This window comes from Mustela putorius, unplaced genomic scaffold (genome assembly GCF_011764305.1).
Source record: "Mustela putorius furo isolate JIRA1106 unplaced genomic scaffold, ASM1176430v1.1 tig00000660_pilon_pilon_pilon, whole genome shotgun sequence".
Lineage (NCBI taxonomy): Eukaryota > Metazoa > Chordata > Mammalia > Carnivora > Mustelidae > Mustela > Mustela putorius.
Window position 1 is genome coordinate 628,657 of NW_025421437.1, and position 19,239 is coordinate 647,895.

Below are 19,239 nucleotides of genomic sequence, written 5' to 3' on the forward strand. Positions count from 1 at the left end.
CAGTGTTTTCCACAGTGGCTGTACCAGTTTGAATTCCCACAACAGTACCTGAGGGTTCCTTTTCACCCACATCCTCACCAACACTTGTTATTTCGTTTCTTTGGCACCAGCCATTCTGATAGGTATAAGGTAATATCTCATTGTGGTTTTGATTTGCATTTCCCTGATGATGAGTGATATTGAGCATCTTTTTGTGGGTCTGTTGGCCATTTGTATGTTTTCCTTGGAGTTATGTCTGTTCATGTCTATTTTCAATTTTGAAATCTGGGATCGTGATACCTCCAGTTTTGTTCTTTTTCAAGAATGCTTTGGCTATTTGGGGTCTTCTTGGTTTCATACAAATTTTAGGATTGTTTGTTCTAGTTCTGTGAAAAATGCTGTTGGTATTTTTATAGAGATTGCATTAAATTCATAGATTGCTTTGGGTAGTGGACATTTTAACAATTTGTTCTTCCTATCCATGAGCATGGGAGATTTCCCACTTGTTTGTGTTATCTTCGATTTATTTCATCAATATTTTATAGTTTTCAGAATACAGGTCTTTTCTCTCTTTGGTTAGGTTTATTCCTAGGTATTTTATTATTTTTGGTGCAATTGTAATGAGATTGTTTTCTTTTTTAAATTTTTTTTTAAAGATTTTATTTATTTGAGAGAGAGAGAGCATGAAAGGGACGAGGGGCAGAAGGAGAAGCCGGCTCCCTGATGAGCAGAGGGCTTGATGTGGGACTTGATCCTGGGACTCCAGGATCATGACCTGAGCTGAAGGCAGTTGCTTAACTAGCTGAGCCACCCAGGTGCCCTGGGATTGTTTTCTTAATTTCTCTTTCTGCTACCACATTATTGATTTATAGAAATGCAACAGATTTCTGTGCACTGATTTTGCATACTGTGACTCTCCTGATTCATTTATCAGTTCTAGTTTTTTTGGTGGAGTCTTTAGGGTTTTTAATATATAGTATCATGTCATCTGCATACAGTGGAAGTTTTACCTCTTCCTTACCAATTTGGATGCCTTTTGTTTCTTTTTCTTGTCTAATTGCTGTGGCTAAAACATCTAGTACTATGTTGAATGGTGAGTAGATATCCTGTCTTGTTCCTGATATTATGGGAAAAGCTCTCAGTTTTTCCTCATTGAAGATGATGTTAGTTCTGAGTTTTTTTTTATAGGTAGCCTTTATTATATTGATGTCTCTTCCCACTAAACTTATTTTTTGAGGGTTACCATGAATGAATATTGTACCTTGTCAAATGTTTTTTTCTATATCTTTTAAAATGATCACATTGTTTTTATCCTTTCTCATATTGATATAACGTGTCATATTGATTAGTTTGTGAACATTGAACCACCTTTACATCCCAGGAATAAATCCCACTTGATCAGGGAGAATGATTTTTTTTAATGTATAGCTGGATTTGGTTTACTGATATTTTTTTGAGGATTTAAGCATCTATGTTCATCAGAGATATCTCTCTCTCTCTCCCTCTCTCTCTCTCTCTCTCTCTTGTTTAGTGACTTTATCCGGTTTTGGTATCAGGGTAATGCTGGCCTCATAGGATGAATTTGGAAGCTTTACTTCCTCTTCTATTTTCTGGAATAGTTTGAGAAGAATAGTATTAACTCTTCTTTACATGTTTGATAGAATTCACCTGTGAATCCAGAAATGACTCTATTTTGCACTTGTTTCTTTTTTTAACATGTTTGCTAAGCAGCTTTTTATGATGTGATTTATCATATATCTGCTTGTAAGGAGAGTGAATTTTCATATAACCTATCATCCCCTTAGACATGCTCACTCAATTTCTACTTATGAATTAATAGTAAGTAGGCAGTCTGTTTGGTTCAGTCTCCTGAGCTTGGTTAATGCGAATCTGATACTCTGAGATGGGTCAGCTCTTGATAGGTCTTTGTCTGAGGGAGGGAGACTGAGCCAGATCAGTTCAATAAGATAATGAAATACAATTTTCTGAGTCCTTTTGAGAGGACTCAGATAGTATGTGTAAAAATCGTTTGCCCATAGGATGCCTGGGGGGGCTCAGTCATTTAAGCATCCAACTCTTGGTTTCAGCTCCACTCATGATCTTGTGGCCATGAGATAGAGCCCCGTGTCAGGCTCGGCACTCAGCACTTATCCCCCCTCTTTCCCCCTGCTCTTCCCCTCACTTGCTTTCTCTCTCTCTCTCTCAAATCCATCAATCTTTGAAAAAATATATTTTGCCCTTTTTGCCACATGGATGAAACTCACTGGAAAGTACTTGACTTGCTAGTGACCAGTGGCCTCTCCTTCACCTAACGTTAAGCAGGTTCCTTTAAGCCACTCTTTCAACTGGGCCTGATACTTGGGCATTGTCCTTAAGAGCTCAGTTGTTAGCAAGAATACTGCTAAGTTGGTTTAGCCAGAATCCCCATCATCAGTTTTTATCACTCTCAATATCTGACCAAATTCTTCATCCCCCACAATCTCCCAGATGATACCCAGTCAACCTTGACTGCTTTCAGCAATAATCCTGATAATTCAGCTTAGCCAGAATCTCCCTACCCTTGATGTTTCCTTTTAGTAATTTTCCAACCACTGACAACCCCAGCCTTCAACCCAACTTGCCCCTTAACTATAAATCATCACTTGTCCATTGTCCATGCTATATTAGGAACTGACCCCAGTTCTATACTGAGGTCTCTTTTCATATACTGCTATAGTTCCCACGTGAAATCTGTTTTTACTGCTCTACTGTCCAGCTCTAGTTTTCCTTGACTCTAGGAAACCAGGACAGGATATGTTTATACATACATATCGCCCTTGCCCCACAAGGATGACAAGATGCCCTGGTTCAGATGCATCTTCTCTCTCTTCTCTCTCTTTATTTTCACAAGTCTACACACTTATATACGCTTACATGACCAATCAGCGAGCAGGGTACAGGAGGGAGCGAATCAGGCTGTGCACCTAAACGAACAACTTCACTAGCAACCAATGCTGTTTACTTCCTCTTTGGGCATTCTGCTTAGTCTCACGAGGCAATCCTAACCTGGCAACTAGCCAGGTGCCATCTTTTAATGGCGGAGGCCGCCCTGGCCAGGGGCCTGCCTCTGACACATACATACATATGTGTTTACTCTCCATTTAGGTCTTAGACAGTACTTATCTATTAGCAGTATTATTTTTACTTGTCAGTAAAGAGCTAAAATATATAAAAGAAAAATTATATCAAACCTGGTCTGAGACAAACCATTTTTGCTTGATGTAATTCACAAACCTCTTTCTGGGAGGAAAGAAATGAGCATTCTTCATAAAATGCTTAAGTACTTTAATGAGATAAAAACAGGTTCTGTGAATCTAGCTGACTCTCAAGTGACTATCAGTCAAAGGGCAAGTAGAATATTAGAAAATATTTTATTTTTAAATTAAATCTGACAATAATTATTTACTATTACTATAAAACATCCATAGCAAAAATGGACTAGTCATGCTCTTTCCTTTGTAATCAATATTTTGATATAGTTTTGATATTTATTCATAGATAAATTTGTCAAAAAGTTGTCTTTATTAATAATCAGGTATACTCTGTATTTATGTATGGCAATCACACAGTAGTGGGAGATTAAATATCCCTTCAGTTTACATTTCTGTAACAGCTACGTTTAGCTTATTATCCACTTAGTATCTTGAAATTAATTTCAATCAAATAATTGACATTATGAAAAAACTAAGGGACTACCATAAGAATTTTTTTCTTATCTTTTATTCATGGGCCTTAGTAATAATTAGCACTATTGTTTGGGAGGTATGTTTTCATCATAAAGGACATAAAGGACATAAAGGAAATGTTGTAGCAATATCTCAACTCTATCACTACTTCAACTTAAGACAAAAAGTCCCTTGCAAACAATAGGAGATTGCTCAAAAGAGGTCAAGTATTTTGTGAATACAAATTTGTCTGTTGAGTAAATATAGTCCAAGACTTTATTTAGAAAATAGGGCCAAAAATATGAATAAATAACTAGTTAACACTATCCCTTTTTTCCACTAAGGATTGATCTTCTGTCCTTAGGGTAGCTATTGGTTGTACTCTTTTTTGGGGGGTGGGTGGATGGTAATAGGAAGAGCCTGAAGAAACACTAGGTTGGTTAACATATTTTGAATATCAAACTGGTTTTTGACACACATGGAGACCCATCTTTATTTTGGTAATGTTTATTTTTTAAAATAACAAACCATAAGAAAAAGCAATTCTATCTTATTAGAAGGTCTATTAACTGGACAAGGCTGCTATGTAATTTATCTAAGGTTGCTTTATAAAAGTAAGTCTCAAGGTTGCTGAACTAGGATACCCTTACAAATTCAAAAAAAAATATTGGTTTAAAAAAAAAAAGAAGAATGAAGCTGTTTTATGGTCCATTTGAATGACATCAGATTACCAAATACTAAAAAAACTTACTCCTAAATATTGTGTTTTGTATTTCTAAAAATCCTCTAAATATAATCAGACAATTGCGATAATTACTATATACAAAAGGGAAGCTGTACTGGTTTTGCTTAATGCTTGCCTCATTGCTGTGGTACAACACAAACAGTGGTACAATCCAATGCCAGTATCTTAACATTCTATGTTAACATTTGCTGTCTTTTTCTTTCTCCTGTTATGCTTGAAGCTACTAGAAAATATCTCATTAGAAAACTTACCTTCACCCGATATTATGAAATATAATCCATGCTTTGGAAAACACTACATACAACTAAAGTCAAAAATAAGGTCTTCTTAAACAGGGTGCCTGGGTGGCTCAGTTTGTTGAGTGTCTGCCTTCACATGATCCCAGAGTTCTGGGATCAAGTCCTGAGTTGGGCTCCCTGCTCAGCAGAGAATCTGCTTCTAACCTCTAGCTTTGCTCTTACCCCCTGCTGCTCATGCTCTTCCTCTCTCACTGTCTCAAATAAATGAATAAGATCTTTAAAAAAAAAAGGCGGGGCGTTTCCAAACAGTTGTTTTGCTAGGTTGAACTGGTCTACCCTCCCACAGTGTGATGGAGAAGTAAAGGTTTTGTGCTTTGAATACTAGGTGAATATCAGTACTGATTATACTAAGGTCAGTCATTCAATTAAGTAGTACATTTAATTTAAAATATAACATAGTCTTCTATTTTCAAATTTTACTTTGTCAGAAATGAGTCAGTAATGTCCTAGTACTCATCACACCAAGAAATATTTTGTTAGTTATAGGGGTGAGCTGATTTTAGTAACAGCAACAACAACAACAAAATATATATGTAATTAATCCATGTATTGAAGCAGCAAAGAATTAAATCATTCTTAGTTTGATTTACTCATTCAGAAACCATTCAAATCAAACATTTCATTTTCTATAGATTTATAATATTTTGCCATCTACAGAACTAGAGAATGAAAAAAAAAAAGTGATTCTGCACAATCAGCCGTAATATTTACAAAGATTCCTAATGCCTCCATTTATTTTTGAAAGACTTAAAACAATACCTAGTACAATACCTAGTTGCTTCAGCAGTCATTAGGATTTTAGTTCTGTTCCTTGAATTATCTTCCGAATCTTCTCAGCATCATTTTGTACAATTTTATTGGATGGATCAATCTTAAGTGCAGCTTCATAATCCTGGAGGCCTATATTTATATTGCAATGATGGTCAGTAAAATTAGTATTTTATAAAAACTTGTGTTATCTAGATGATATTTTTTAATAAAAATAACCTCTAAGAACATGGTTCAGGACAAGTATCAGATTTTAAATCTGATTATCATTTTCACAAATATGTCTCTATATAGTATTTCTTAAAAGATTGCAGAAATTTTTCAGTGACTTCAGGAATAATTATAATCATTATATTCAGGATTCAGTAAGAAGCAGTTTTGGGGTTTTTTTGTTTTTGTTTTTGTTTTTTAAGCTTTTTAAATGCATTTAATCTCTACCCCTAATGTGGGGCTCAAACTCATGATCCCAAGATCAAGAGTTGCACACTTTTCAGACTGAGCCATCCAAGCACCCAAGAAGCAGTTATTTTAAGTTCAAGTACAAATAAACTGACAGCTTAAGCTCATTAAAGCATGAAAAGACTCAATAAAACTCACTATAAAAAAGACATTTTTATTACCTCAATGAGAAAGTAATACATGGCATCTTATTTAGAAATTCTAGATTTAAAAAAATAATTTTGGTAGTCTCAATTCATACTTTATATAATTCATAGACTACAGTTTGTGTTTTTTTCTATAGTTGTCATATATACAGAATTCCTTTGAGGAAACTTAATTTAAAAGGAAAGCATTGTGGACTGTATGTTAAATAAATATAAATGAGTCTAAGTTTTTACCAACATAAGGAGTGGGAAAATTTCTTTGAGTAAGAAGACTTGAGTTCTAAGTGCTACTTATTTGCCATGCCACTTAAGGTAAATCACTTAACTTCTCTAAGCCTCCATTTTCTCATCTTTAAAATGAAGAGTACTTTTAGCTCAAAAAAGTCTATGATGCTACAATTTCTAAAGAATGCTTTATATTGGGGCACTTGGGTGGCTCAGTGTGTTAAAGCCTCTGCCTTCGGCTCAGGTCATGATCCCAGGGCCCTGGGATCGAGCCCCACATCAGGCTCTCTGCTCTGCGGGGAGCCTGCTTCCTCCTCTCTCTCTGCCTGCCTCTCTGCCTACTTGTGATCTCTGTCTGTCAAATAAATAAATAAAATCTTAAAAAAAAAAAAAGAATGCTTTATATTATTTCATTCCTGTCCTGATAATTTTTAACTTCATGAAGCTGGTTAAGAGACTAAAAATAAAGGGTGGGGCACATAAATCTAATTGGAATGCTTTGTTTAAAAAAATCTCCTAAAAAATGTCAGAAACAAGTTTAAAAATGTATTCAGAAATAATAAAACCTTATAGACTAGCCCATTCCCTGGTAAGGCATCATCAGGGATATGCCTCGAGGTCTTGAATAAAGGAAAATTGTCTGGTCCTCTGGGTAAGGAGGCATGAAGAGCATTAAAGATAAAACGCTAACTACTACAAAATTTTGCTTTTGAAGCAACATGAATTAAAGCAAAAAGTACCTAAATACATTAAAAATGAAAAACAATAAAAAATAAATGTTATGGCTTCTATACACATGAAGCTGAAACAAAAGTTAGTACAGTCTCACAAACATAAGCAATGATCATACACTGTGATAGATCAGTTGTTTCTGAGCTTGTGTGTCTGTCTGTATGACCAAAGTAGTTCATTTTAAATTTCCATCATATCTTAAGTGACTCTTTTATATCCTTTATTACACATCTTTCCATAAAAAAGTTGTCTGGATACTGTAGCATTTTCCTACACCTAAACTTGTTCATATCTTGTCTTAACTGCCTTCTACAACAATAAATTTTTTAAATACTTAAAAATCATTTTTATCACATAAACTGCAAAGAATATATTAAATGCTAAAAATATAAAACAGTGGAGTCCTAAAAAAAATATGATCTTAAATAATTCCAGCGATTTTTTTCAGAGTATAACTAGGAACTCAAAACATTTCTATCAATTTCTTACCTTCTATGTATAATTCCAGTTGACAGAATGCTGTCCCACGTCGTATATATGCCTTCATTCTTCCATTAGCATTGTCTGCAACGGGTGGTGTCAATAACTCTAGTGCCTTACAGAATAAAATAAGGGAATTTAAACTCGGGCAAAAACATGATAAAAATCTTAACTTTAAAACAAGCATCAGGGGCGCCTGGGTGGCTCAGTAGGTTAAAGCCTCTGCCTTCAGCTCAGGTCATGATCTCAGGGTCCTGGGATCAAGCCCCGCATCCGGTTCTCTGCACTGTGGGGAGCCTGCTTCCTCCTCTCTCTCTGCCTGCCTCTCTGCCTACTTGTGATCTGTCAAATAAATAAGTAAAATCTTTAAAAAAAATTTAAAAAGCATCAAGTCTCACCCACCAAAATTTTGACTTAACTGGCACAGAAATTTATCAAATACTTGTATTTGTGTTGAACTTAAGGAATTGTTCAATTGTTCCTATACCAGATGCATAGCTTTTCTCCAAAGTGGTGATTTGGTTTATCATTTGAAACCTTTACAGCTTTATCTTTATTAGCAGGAGTGATTAAAAACATTGGAGGTCTTTGCATTCAAATTGGGTGATCCCATTCATTCATTCAATAAATATTTGTGCACAGAATGGTTCTAGTAAAAGGAAAACTGGATCATAAAAATACTGTCAGATCTTTTAATAGCTTAATGAGATCAAAGCAGGAGGATATGGTTATTTCCTTCACATTTTCAATCTAAAGGAGCCACATGAGAGATTTTTGCATATGATTTTCCCCTAAAACAGATTACTCTGACATGGAAGAAAAAAAAAAGAGAGAGAGAGAAAACTGAAGTTTAAGATAATGACATGATATTAATAATAAAATTAGAATATACTAGGTTTATTCTGATAATTGGGAAATTAATGTAGAGCTATCCTTCTACTGTGCAGGTCGTAGTGATAATAAGAAAAAATCAAGTTTTCTTCTTTCAAACTTTAAGTCTGCAAAACTTTAATAAGATAAAGGGTAAGCACAAACTGACAAGCATTTACTAATTTCCTTGTGAACTTCAACTGATACATACCAAGGCAATATAGTGTCTTAAAGTCTCCAAAAAAACATCAGTTTCTTGTTGATTCAAAAAAATCTCTTTTTTCAGTTAAAAAAAAAGTAACTAACAAGATGACTCTTAAAATCCTTGCAACTCAAGTATATAAATTTAAAAAAAAAGATTAAAGGCATCATTTAAATCAATAAACAAGAGGATAACAATTTTAAAGCACCATATATAAATAAATAGATATATATACCTTAGAAGAATCTTCAATAGCCTTGTGTAAGTTTTTTAGTTTTAGGTGGCAAGCAGCCCGATTCAAATACAATAGTGGAATCTTGTTATTTAGTCTTATGGCTAAGTTGTATGCATTAATAGCTGCCAAGTAGTTTTCTTTTGCAAACAGTTTGCTAGTAAGACAAAAAGAGAAAAGGAAAACAATGTAATATTGAAATAAAAACACAGAAATAATATCTAATGGTATGTGGCAGAGGAGATGGCTCACCTCCTTTTCTATTGCCTGTACATTAGACTTCGTTCCAAGGCTGCACCAGCTCCATCTTTCCCCTACATACATCAGCATGTAATAGATCTGAATGGGACTGACTTCGACCCCACCTCCAAGGGTACTCATCTGTAGTTTAACCAGTAAGCATATTTCTACCCTGTTAACTAACTACAATGACTGACTTGGGGAGAGGTTTATGACCTAAACTGGTCAATTCAGAATGAAGCCTATGACTTTCCAAAGTTGGAGAATGGAAAGTTGGAAAAACTCCTCTTACTGGATACAAGTGAAGAAAACACACTGCCCAAACTGTTAGTCACCATGTTTAACACCATGGGAACAGCTAGCACTAGAATAAAGCTGATATATGGAATTATGAAAAGAATAAAAAGGCAGATAGAAACTGAGTCCTTAGTGATACAGTTAAGCTGCTGGATCAAGTTTTACCTGAAATGCAACATGCCTTTAGCTTTTTTAGTCATATAAGCCAATAAATTCCTTTAACATAGAGCCAGTTTAAATTGGGTTTTTTTGGTTACTTGCAAACAAAAGCATCTAATAGATCAAGTCTTCCAAAATTCTCTTCAAATAGATGTTCACAGTTAAAGGATTTAGTTAAAATGTAAAGTGTTTATTTTTATATATATAATTCTTAGAATTTTGAAAAACACATAAACATAAGGAATATAGGAAATACCAAATATAAATGTACCATAAAACACTTTGTATTCACTTCCAGTTGATTGTACTGCATACTGTACAGTTCTAGAACACGATGACATCAAAAGTAAAAGCACCCAGTACATCATTAGTAAAAGGGAAGATGACACCACTGTGACATCTAACCTAAGCCTGACTTAAGTTTAAAATAACCTGTACAGGGACGCCAGGGTGGCACAGTGGGTTAAAGCCTCTGCCTTCAGCTCAGGTCATGATCCCAGGGTCCTGGAATCGAGCCCCACATCGGGCTCTCTGCTCAGCAGGGAGCCTGCTTCCTCCTTTCTCTCTCTGCCTGCCTCTCTGTCTACTTGTAATCTCTGTCTGTCAAATAAATAAATAAAATCTTTAAAATAAAATAAAATAACCTGTACAAAAAAACAAATAAATAAATAAAAATAAAATAAAATAACCTGCACAAACTGGAAAAGCTAATTCTCTGGGAACAGTTTATTTTTCTGAAGTGCCTCATATCAGCTAAGATATTTTTGAATGCAAGTAACGGACAGAATTCCAACTCCAACTGGTTTAAACAAATAAGGAAATAAATTACCTCACATTTAAAAAGTCCAGACCATGGAAAGTCTCTGTGCCCAATGAAATCACCAGCTTGAGGATGTTATCCTAAGGCTTAAGGTTCCTTTCATTTCTCCATTCTACTGTACTCAGCAACTACTTCATCCTAGGGCTGATCTGATCTGCCTCATAGGATGTATGGTGGCCACATAATTTAAGGTGCCACATTCAAGCACAATATTCATTCAAAGAAAATGGGATAGTATCGTCTGACATACGCTCCTTGAGGGTGAGAAAACCTTTCCCAAAAATCTCCTGGTTTACCTCCTTTCCCATCACACTGACCAAGAGAACAAACCCTTAAAAAAATATTTTGCCTTAATAAAACCACCAAGTCTCTCCTTCTCTTCCTCAGTCTCTCTCCCCCTCTAACTTTCTCTCCCCACCTTTATTCCTTAGTACTACAAATTGCTGTTTGGGGGCACTTATGAAAATTCAACAATATGATTATCTTTTCGTATTAAGAAATGGAGACATACTATTTTTACAAAGTTGTTTTTGTTGTTGTTATTTTTACAAAGAAACCTCTAATTTGTGCCAGGATTTTTGAAACCAGTCTCCTTCTCCCGATGGACATTTAGAGTTTTTGTTTCCCAATACTTTGCTTGTATAAACAACATTACAGTACATATTTTTGTTCATCTAGCTAAAAATAAAACAACACAAACAGAAAAACCTCACCAACAGTGTAAGGAAAACAAACCTGATTTGTTGAAGTCAATCAGAATTTATCCTGGGACTTGGGAAAGGTCCCCATCTAAGTCACAAGGGTAAGTTCTACATACCTAAACGAAATAGGGTCTCAGCCAGTGAGAATAAAGGGAGACCATACATTTTGGCCAGATAACCAATAGTGTCTACTACCAGCCTTTTTTAAGACTTGTGATAAAATATATATAACAAAATTTACCATTTTTAACCATTTCTAAATGTATAGTGGCACTAAGTGCATTTACATTGTTGTCAACTATCACTAATATCCATCTCGAGAACTTTTTCATCTTCTGAAACTGAAACTCTGTACCCATTTAAACATTAACTCCCCATTCCCTCCTATCTTTGACAACCACCATTCTATTTTCTGTTCTATGAATTTGACTGGTCTAGGTACCTCACGTAAGTGGAATCATGCAGTATTTGTCCTTTTGTAACTGGCATATTTCACTTAGCATAATGTCTCCAAGGCTCATCCATGCTGTAGTGTATAACAAGAGTTTCTTCCTTTTAAAAGGCTGAATAATATTCTGTTGTATGGATATACCACATTTTGTTTACCAAAATACCCATCAATGAGCACCTGGATTGCTTCCACCTCCTGGCTATTATGGATAATGCTACCATGAACAGGGGTGTACACATACCTGTTTGTGTCCCCTGATTTCAATTCCTTTGTGTATACACCCTGAAGTGGGATTGCTGGATGACATGGTAATTCTATTTTTAATTTTTTAAGGAGCCTTCATACTGTGTACCATCTTCCATTCCCACCAACAATGTTCGACGGTTCTAATTTTTCCATATCCTCACCAACACTTCTTATTTCTGGTTTGTTTTTTTTAGAACAGCCACTGTAATGTGTGTAAAGTAGTATCCCATTGCAATTTGGATTTGCATTTTCTAAATAATTAGTGGTATTCAACATCTTTTCATGTGTTTTTGCCATTTGTATATATCTTCTTTAGAGAAGTGTTTATTTAAGCCCTTTGCCTAATTTTTATTTTTATTTATTTTCTTTGCCTACTTTTTTAAAAGGTTGTTTGATTTTTAGCTGTTCAGAAGTTTTTTTTTTTTTTTTTTTTTTTTTTTTTAAGATTTATTTGTTTGAGGGAGGGGCCAGAGGGAGATGGAGAGAGAAACCCGTGCAGACTCTGCTGAGCAAGGAACTGCCAAGGGGTTTGCTCTCACGATCTGGAGATCAGATCAGAGCTGAAACCAAGAGTGGGATGCTTAACCAACTACACCACCCAGGGGCCCCACAGAAGTTCTTTATATGTAGTCTGGATATTAACCCTTTATCAGATATATGATTTGAAAATATTTTCTCTCCATTCCATGGGTTGACTTTTCACTCTGTTAATAGTGCCCTTCATGGACAGAAGTTTCTAACTTTGATGCTTTTCAATTAAAGTACTTTTCTGTTGTCTGTGATTTAAAAAATTTTTAAAGTGAGAAAGAGAGAGAGAGAGAATGTGATCAGGGATGGGGGAAGGACAGAGGGAGAGGGAAAGAAAAAATCTCAAGCACACTACCTGCTGAGTACAGAGTCCCACTCATGATCCTGAGATCATAACCTGAGCCAAAATCAAGAGTCAGGCACTTAACCAACTGAGCCACCCAGGCTCCCTGATGCCTTTGATGTCACATCCAAGAAAAACTGCCAAATCCAACGTCACAATGCACTCTGTGTTTTATTCCAAGAATTTTATAGTTTTAGCTCTTATGTTTACGTGTTTGATATATTCTGACTTAATTTTTATATAAGGTAGTAAGAAGGCCCAACTTCACTCTTTTTTATATGAATTTCCAGTTTTCCCACCACCATGTGTTAAAAAGACTATCTTTTCTACATTGAATAACTGTTGAAAAACATTTGATCATAGGAGGGAGGGCTATTTCTGGACTATCTATTCCATTAGTCTATATGTCTGTACAAATCTTGTATTGACATACACATCTGAAGAACAATTCCATTTTTGAGGCACCTGGGTGTCTGTCTCTTGATTTCAGCTCAGGTCATAATCTCAGGGTTTTGAGACTGAGCCCACATCAGGCTCCACACTGGGCATGGAGCCTGCTTCAGACCCTCTCTTCTCTCTCATCACCTCCCCCCTCTAAAAAAATAAAAACATAAAAAATTTAAAATTTTTCAAAAATAAATGAAGAATGCTTCCATTTTTCATCTTTCATATAAATTTACAGTTTTATAATATAACAGTTTTGTCAGAAAAATTCTCCCAGGTTCTAAGGGAAAGAGTTTACAAAGAGCATTATTAAAAGAACCACTGTAAAAGGCATAATAACAAGAAATATGATGTATTAAAATATTTTTAATGTTTACCATACATATTAAAACATAAATCCAAAGGAACATTACATTCTTTTAAGTTCAATGCCACTACAAACATTCAAGAATTTACATAAGGGCTTTCAGAATGATTTTGAACTTGGAAATAGCCAAATTTCAAAAGGAAAGGCGAAAAAAATTAAACCTATGTCTAAAGGGCAGTAACCTTTGAACACCAAATTTAAATAGAGAGGTTAATAACCATGAAGTCTACCCTAATGTTCCAAACAAGGCAACGTCATTGAAAAGATTTATGCAAAAGTACTCATTAATTCAACACATACTGAGTGTTTATTAAACTGTATATACAGTGAGAACCAAAAAGTCATGGACAACTGCAAACATTCCTGTCATTTTTATGATGACTGATTGGTGTGCCCTTATGAAAAAGAAACATGCTGATTCGCAATGGCCAAAAGGGCCAAAGATTTTGTACAAGAGTTGAGGGTGGAAGAAGAACCAGAGGCAGGACTGATAGGAAAGAAGCACTACAGAGAGAAGTGAAGTAAAGGGCAGGAAAAAGCTGGGAGAAATCAGTAGTAGTAGGGACTAGACACAGCAATAGGGGCAGGAGCAACACAAATTCCAAGAGAAGGCAGAACTGCTCTGTTGTGTGAGCAGTAAGAACTCTAACAGCCACCCGCCCCTGAAAGGACTTTAAAAGTCCTTGTCTCTTTCAGCATCTCATCATTCAGCTAAAAAACATTCTTGGGTGTCTTTTTTTTTTTTTTTAAGATTTTATTTATTTATTTATTTGACAGAGATCACAAGTAGGCAGAGATGCAGGCAGAGAGAAAGAGAGAGGAGAGAGCTGAGCAGAGAGCCTGATGCAGGGCTTGATCCCAGGACTCTGGGATCATGACCCTAGCCAAAGGCAGAGGCTTTAACCCACTGAGCCACCCAGAAGCCCCATTCTTGGGTATCCTGAGAGCTTCTAAAGCTGAGTAGCAGCACACCTTAGTGAAGGCACACAAGCAGTACAATTTAGCACTCACTATGGATACAGGAAGAGGAAACTACATACTGAACAAAATGACAAGTTAGGCCATAAAAGGTACTCTATTGCAACAGAATATTATGGGCTATAAAATGCATACAAACAAGCAACTGAACAAAATGGTAATTACCTCAAAGAAGTCATCTTAGAATATGGATTCTAAACGTCTTTAAATCAGGCAAAAGGTAGTGGTATAAGAAAACTGTCTTATCTCCAGAAACAGAGTCTTTAAAATGCAGCAGAGCAAAGCAGATTTGGCAAACCTGTCCTGAAAGTATGCAGGTGCAAAGGGCTGTTGGGGGATGAGTCTCCATGGGAATCTTATGTTCGTGCATGTCTTAAATCAGATGCAGAATCAGCTTTTAATTGGCACAATCATTTCAAAGATGTTTGTATAGCACACAGCCTTGGAAAATAGAGATAGTGTCTTCCTCTGGGGCAAAGAACAGATTTATTTGTTGTTCAGTATGATAAAAACATAGTATCTCCTTATGGGGCAAAGGTTAGACATGCTTGCTTATAATCCTCTTATAAAAAATTGTGTTCCTTGGGGGCATCCGGGTGGCTCAGTCAGTTAAGCATCTGACTTGATTTCAGCTCAGGTCATGATCTTGGGGTCCTGGAATTGAGCTTCATGTCAGGCTCCTGCTCAGTAAAGAGCCTCCTGGTCCCTCTCTTTCATGCTCCACTCCCCCCACCTTCCCCACCCCTGCTCTCACACACATGCACTCTCTGTCTCAAATAAGTAAAAGTAAAATTTTTTTTAAAAAATGTTTTCCTTAAATATGGTATTCTGAGCTGTGGTTCAAACCTGGGCCTGCCTTTGCACTGACCTTATAGGACTTGAGCAGCAAAGGGAACCAACATAAAGCTCACATTGTTTGATGTGCCTTGAAAAATAGCCCTTAGTCTCTGACCCATGCATCTCCTTCCTGTCTTCTCCCCCATATCCAAGAAACTGTGGTAGGCTAACCCTTCATAGTTCTTGCCAAGGCATGGACCCAAACCTAAGAATTAGAAAGAAATTCAATTTGGCAAGTAGAATTGTATACTGTATTGGGAGAAGATCGTCAATAGTCAGCATAAAAAAGTCCAAAACATGGGGCACCTGGGTGGCTCAGTGGGTTAAAGCCGCTGCCTTAGGCTCAGGTTATGATTCCAGGGTCCTGGGATCAAGCCCCGTATCACGCTCTCTGTTCAGCGGGGAGCCTGCTTCCCTTCCTCTCTCTCTCTGCCCGTCTCTCTGCCAACTGGTGATCTCTCTCCGTCAAATAAATAAATAAAAATCTTTATTTAAAAAAAAGTCCGGGCGCCTGGGTGGCTCAGTGGGTTAAGCCGCTGCCTTCGGCTCAGGTCATGATCTCAGGGTCCTGGGATCGAGTCCCACATCGGGCTCTCTGCTCAGCAGGGAGCCTGTTTCCTCCTCTCTCTCTCTCTGCCTGCCTCTCTGCCTACTTGTGATCTCTCTCTGTCGAATAAATAATAAATAAAATCTTTAAAAAAAAAAAAAAAAAAAAAAAAAAAGTCCAAAACAAAGTAAAAGGACATCCAGATAAGGAGACAGAATCCAAACACAGAACATACACAAAAAAACAAGCAGAAATATAGACTGGCAGAGTAGGTTAGTCTGTCAGCAGGGTCCTATAAACAAAGCTGGGGTTCAGAAGTAGAATTAGCCTGGTAGCAAAAGATATAGCAAAGCCAAAGCAGATCCTCATCTTAAAAGGACTGGAGTACTAGACAGGATATAAAATCTGGCACTTAGGCCAAAAGAATAAAAAGAAAATTCAGGGGACGCCTAGATGGCTCAGTCAGTTAAGCATCCGACTCTTGATTGCAGCTCAGGCCTTGCAGCTCAGTGTTGTGAGTTCAAGCCTCACGTACAAAGGAAAGGAAGAAAAGTTCCAACTAAGAACTAGGGTAGACAATTATTTTATATAATAATAGCAATATGATGCTGGGAGCTAGATTGTAGAGTAATATATCCTCAATTCTCTCCTAGGTAACATTAGACTTTGTTGTAGAGTGAGGTATGCAGAAGGATCTCAAGTAGCCCTAGGGTGGGAAAAGAAGGGATTTAAGTCTAAAGTTAAGACAAAGTCCAAAAAAACTTATGCTAAAAATCAAGCACAGAGCAATGTCAGTGACACAGAACAATGGTCCATTTACTTTATATGATTACAAGCATCTAGAAGGGTAGCTATTAAAGTTATTTACAGATTTTGAGTCATGCAAGCCTGTTAAATAACATCATACCATGCATATATCTAAATTAGAGCATCTTGACTCTGTTTTATATGAGATGTTCTCAGTAAAAAGCTATCTGGTACTAAGGTTAACTGGAAAAGGTAAAATGTTCTCAGGAGCAAATAAAATTGCCTAAGCTTATGTATTTTCCCAAAAGGTAGAGATTTGGCATTTAAAACTAAGACACAGCAGTGGAAGGGTAGGCAGAGGAAAATGAAAAAGCTATTGGTCTTTTGAAAGGTTTTCCCACCTCTACTCTTCTGTGAAACAAGTGTCCCATGGGTTTTAGCATAGTAAGACTACTTACCATGCTATATTGGACTATTTTCACCTGTGTGAATATAGAAAGCTGTCATGAAACAAAGTCTCCGTAGATTAAAGTATTTCATCCTTTGGCTTAAATTCAACACACTACTTCTGAATCAGCTCTATTAAGTCTATTTCTATCTTTTGTACTGCATTACATTGCTAGTGAGGATACAATTCTAACAAGTCATACCTTTCATCTATTTGTACTTGGAGCTATGATTAACCATACTTTGATCTATTTCTCTCAGTGTTATTAGTTACTAAGTTTTCTTCCAACTCTCCTCATTTTCAGCTTTCTTTCTCTGGTCCTCTTATGTGGCTTCTCTTTCTTTTTCTATCTAATTGGAGGTAGTAAGGCAAAAGTATATGTAAGCAAAAGAGACAAAGTAATGACAATCTACCATGTTTGACAGCTTCAAAGTCTACTTTTGCACTAGGGTTGCTGCCAATTCGTTGTTTTTTCCAGCAGTCAATTTTACTTCTATGTTTTAATTTTAATTTTATTTTAACACACATGTGTGCACGCGTGCGCACAAACACACACAGACACACACACACACACACACACACTTTTGCCGCACTTGTCAGTCAAAATTCCAACCCAGGCTCAACAATCTTATCTTATTAATTTATATGAAAGAGGGAGAGCAAGCACAAGGAAGTGGAGGGGCAGAGGGAGAAGCAGACTTCACTGGGCAGGGAGTCCAAAGTGGGGCTTAATCCCAGGACCCCGGGATCATGACCTGAGCTGAAGGCAGATGCTTACCTGACAGAGCCACCCATGTGCACCCAGCACTTTCTACTCCTAAATCCAAATCACATCTTTAGTGTATCAGAAATAAGTCCACACCAACACTGCCTAGAACCTTTAGCCCGTCCCAGCATCATAGCACCTGTACCCAAAGACTGTCTCCCCATGTCAATTAACTGTGTTATTCTGAGCATTGATCTAAAAGCACACTTCTCCCTTGTCCTCATGTTCTTGGACTTTCCTACTCCTACCCCCCTCTACTCCTTTGCACTTTTTTTTTTTTTTTTTTTTTTAAGTAATCCCTATTCCCACTGTGGAGCTTGAACTCAAGATCCTGAGAACAAGAGTCCCTGCTCTACCAACTGAGCCAGGCAGGTGCTCCTCTTTTGTACTTTCTTATTCTTAGTTCTACCATAATAGACTCCACCTCCCAGTCTCTCCCTATAGCCTCAACTTTTCCACAAAATCCTTTCTAAAATAAACCTGGCTCTGCCCTGAAGGCAGTATTAATCTCTACCACTCTCTCCACTAAATATCCCTCCACTCAACTCCCCACATCAGGGACTTAAGGGGGTGGGACGGGCATTGTCTAGGCTCTCTTTGTCCTTATCCTTTGGAACTACTAACATCTTTGCCCTATAGCATTCTAGTCACAGTCATCTACTGGCTTTTTAAAATCACTCTTCTCATATTCATTCAGGACTTTGAAACCTGGTTCCCAGCATCTGTCTCTATCCCAACTTCTGCCATGACTCCAGAGGATTCTATTATGTATATGACCCATTTATCAGTTTATTCTTGAAATACATAGCACTCCTTAACTCAGCATATCTTTCTTTCAACAATACTTTTGCTACCCACTCCCAGGATCACATATTGGCCTCCGTCATCACTTGAACTACACTATCTTGGAAATATCAAACTCTAGAATCCCAGCCACTAATCAGAAATTTCTAGTCTACCAAATTTCCCTTTAATCTTCAACCTTACAATACCCTTTAACTTCTTAATTGCTCCATTTTCTCTTAGTCCAATGTGTCCCTCATGGCGTTTCTTCCTTTCTAACTCATCCTGGACTTCATGGGTAGACATCTGAGCTATTTTTCCATGAGCAATCTGGTCCCTTGCACTACTAGTCTTTTACTGTACTTGTCAGTTAAAACTCTCACTCTGGCCCACAGATCTATTCTTAAATTCAAAATACTAAACACTATAGGAGATATATTACACAGCTGTACTGACATCTCTATAAATTCATGTTCTCCAACCTGGCAGGGCCAACAATATTCACCAATTTCTCTTATCTAGATCCATACTTGTCTTCACTTTCTTTCCTCCAATTTCAGAAAATGAAGTATCTCTATCTATTCCAAGTCAATCTGTCAACATTTTCTAGAGCAAAGTAATCAATCCAACAGGACAGCCCAGTCAGCTTTGCTCACTTCAGCATTCTCAGATTGCAAGGAGGAACAATTCATAACC

General features: G+C 36.8%; 1 protein-coding gene across 1 annotated transcript in view; it reads right to left on the minus strand.

The window, feature by feature from the left end:
* Window positions 1–5,259: 5,259 nt before the first annotated feature.
* DNAAF4 (dynein axonemal assembly factor 4) overlaps window positions 5,260–19,239 on the minus strand; it is a 56,825-nt gene continuing 42,845 nt past the window's right edge. Inside the window, exons 7-9 of the mRNA XM_004779221.3 lie at window positions 8,845–8,998; window positions 7,547–7,652; window positions 5,260–5,627 (exon numbers count right to left, since the gene is read on the minus strand). Of these exons, the coding sequence (XP_004779278.1) occupies window positions 5,518–5,627; window positions 7,547–7,652; window positions 8,845–8,998 (370 nt within the window). The 3' untranslated portion in view covers window positions 5,260–5,517. The remainder of the gene's footprint in view (window positions 5,628–7,546; window positions 7,653–8,844; window positions 8,999–19,239) is intronic.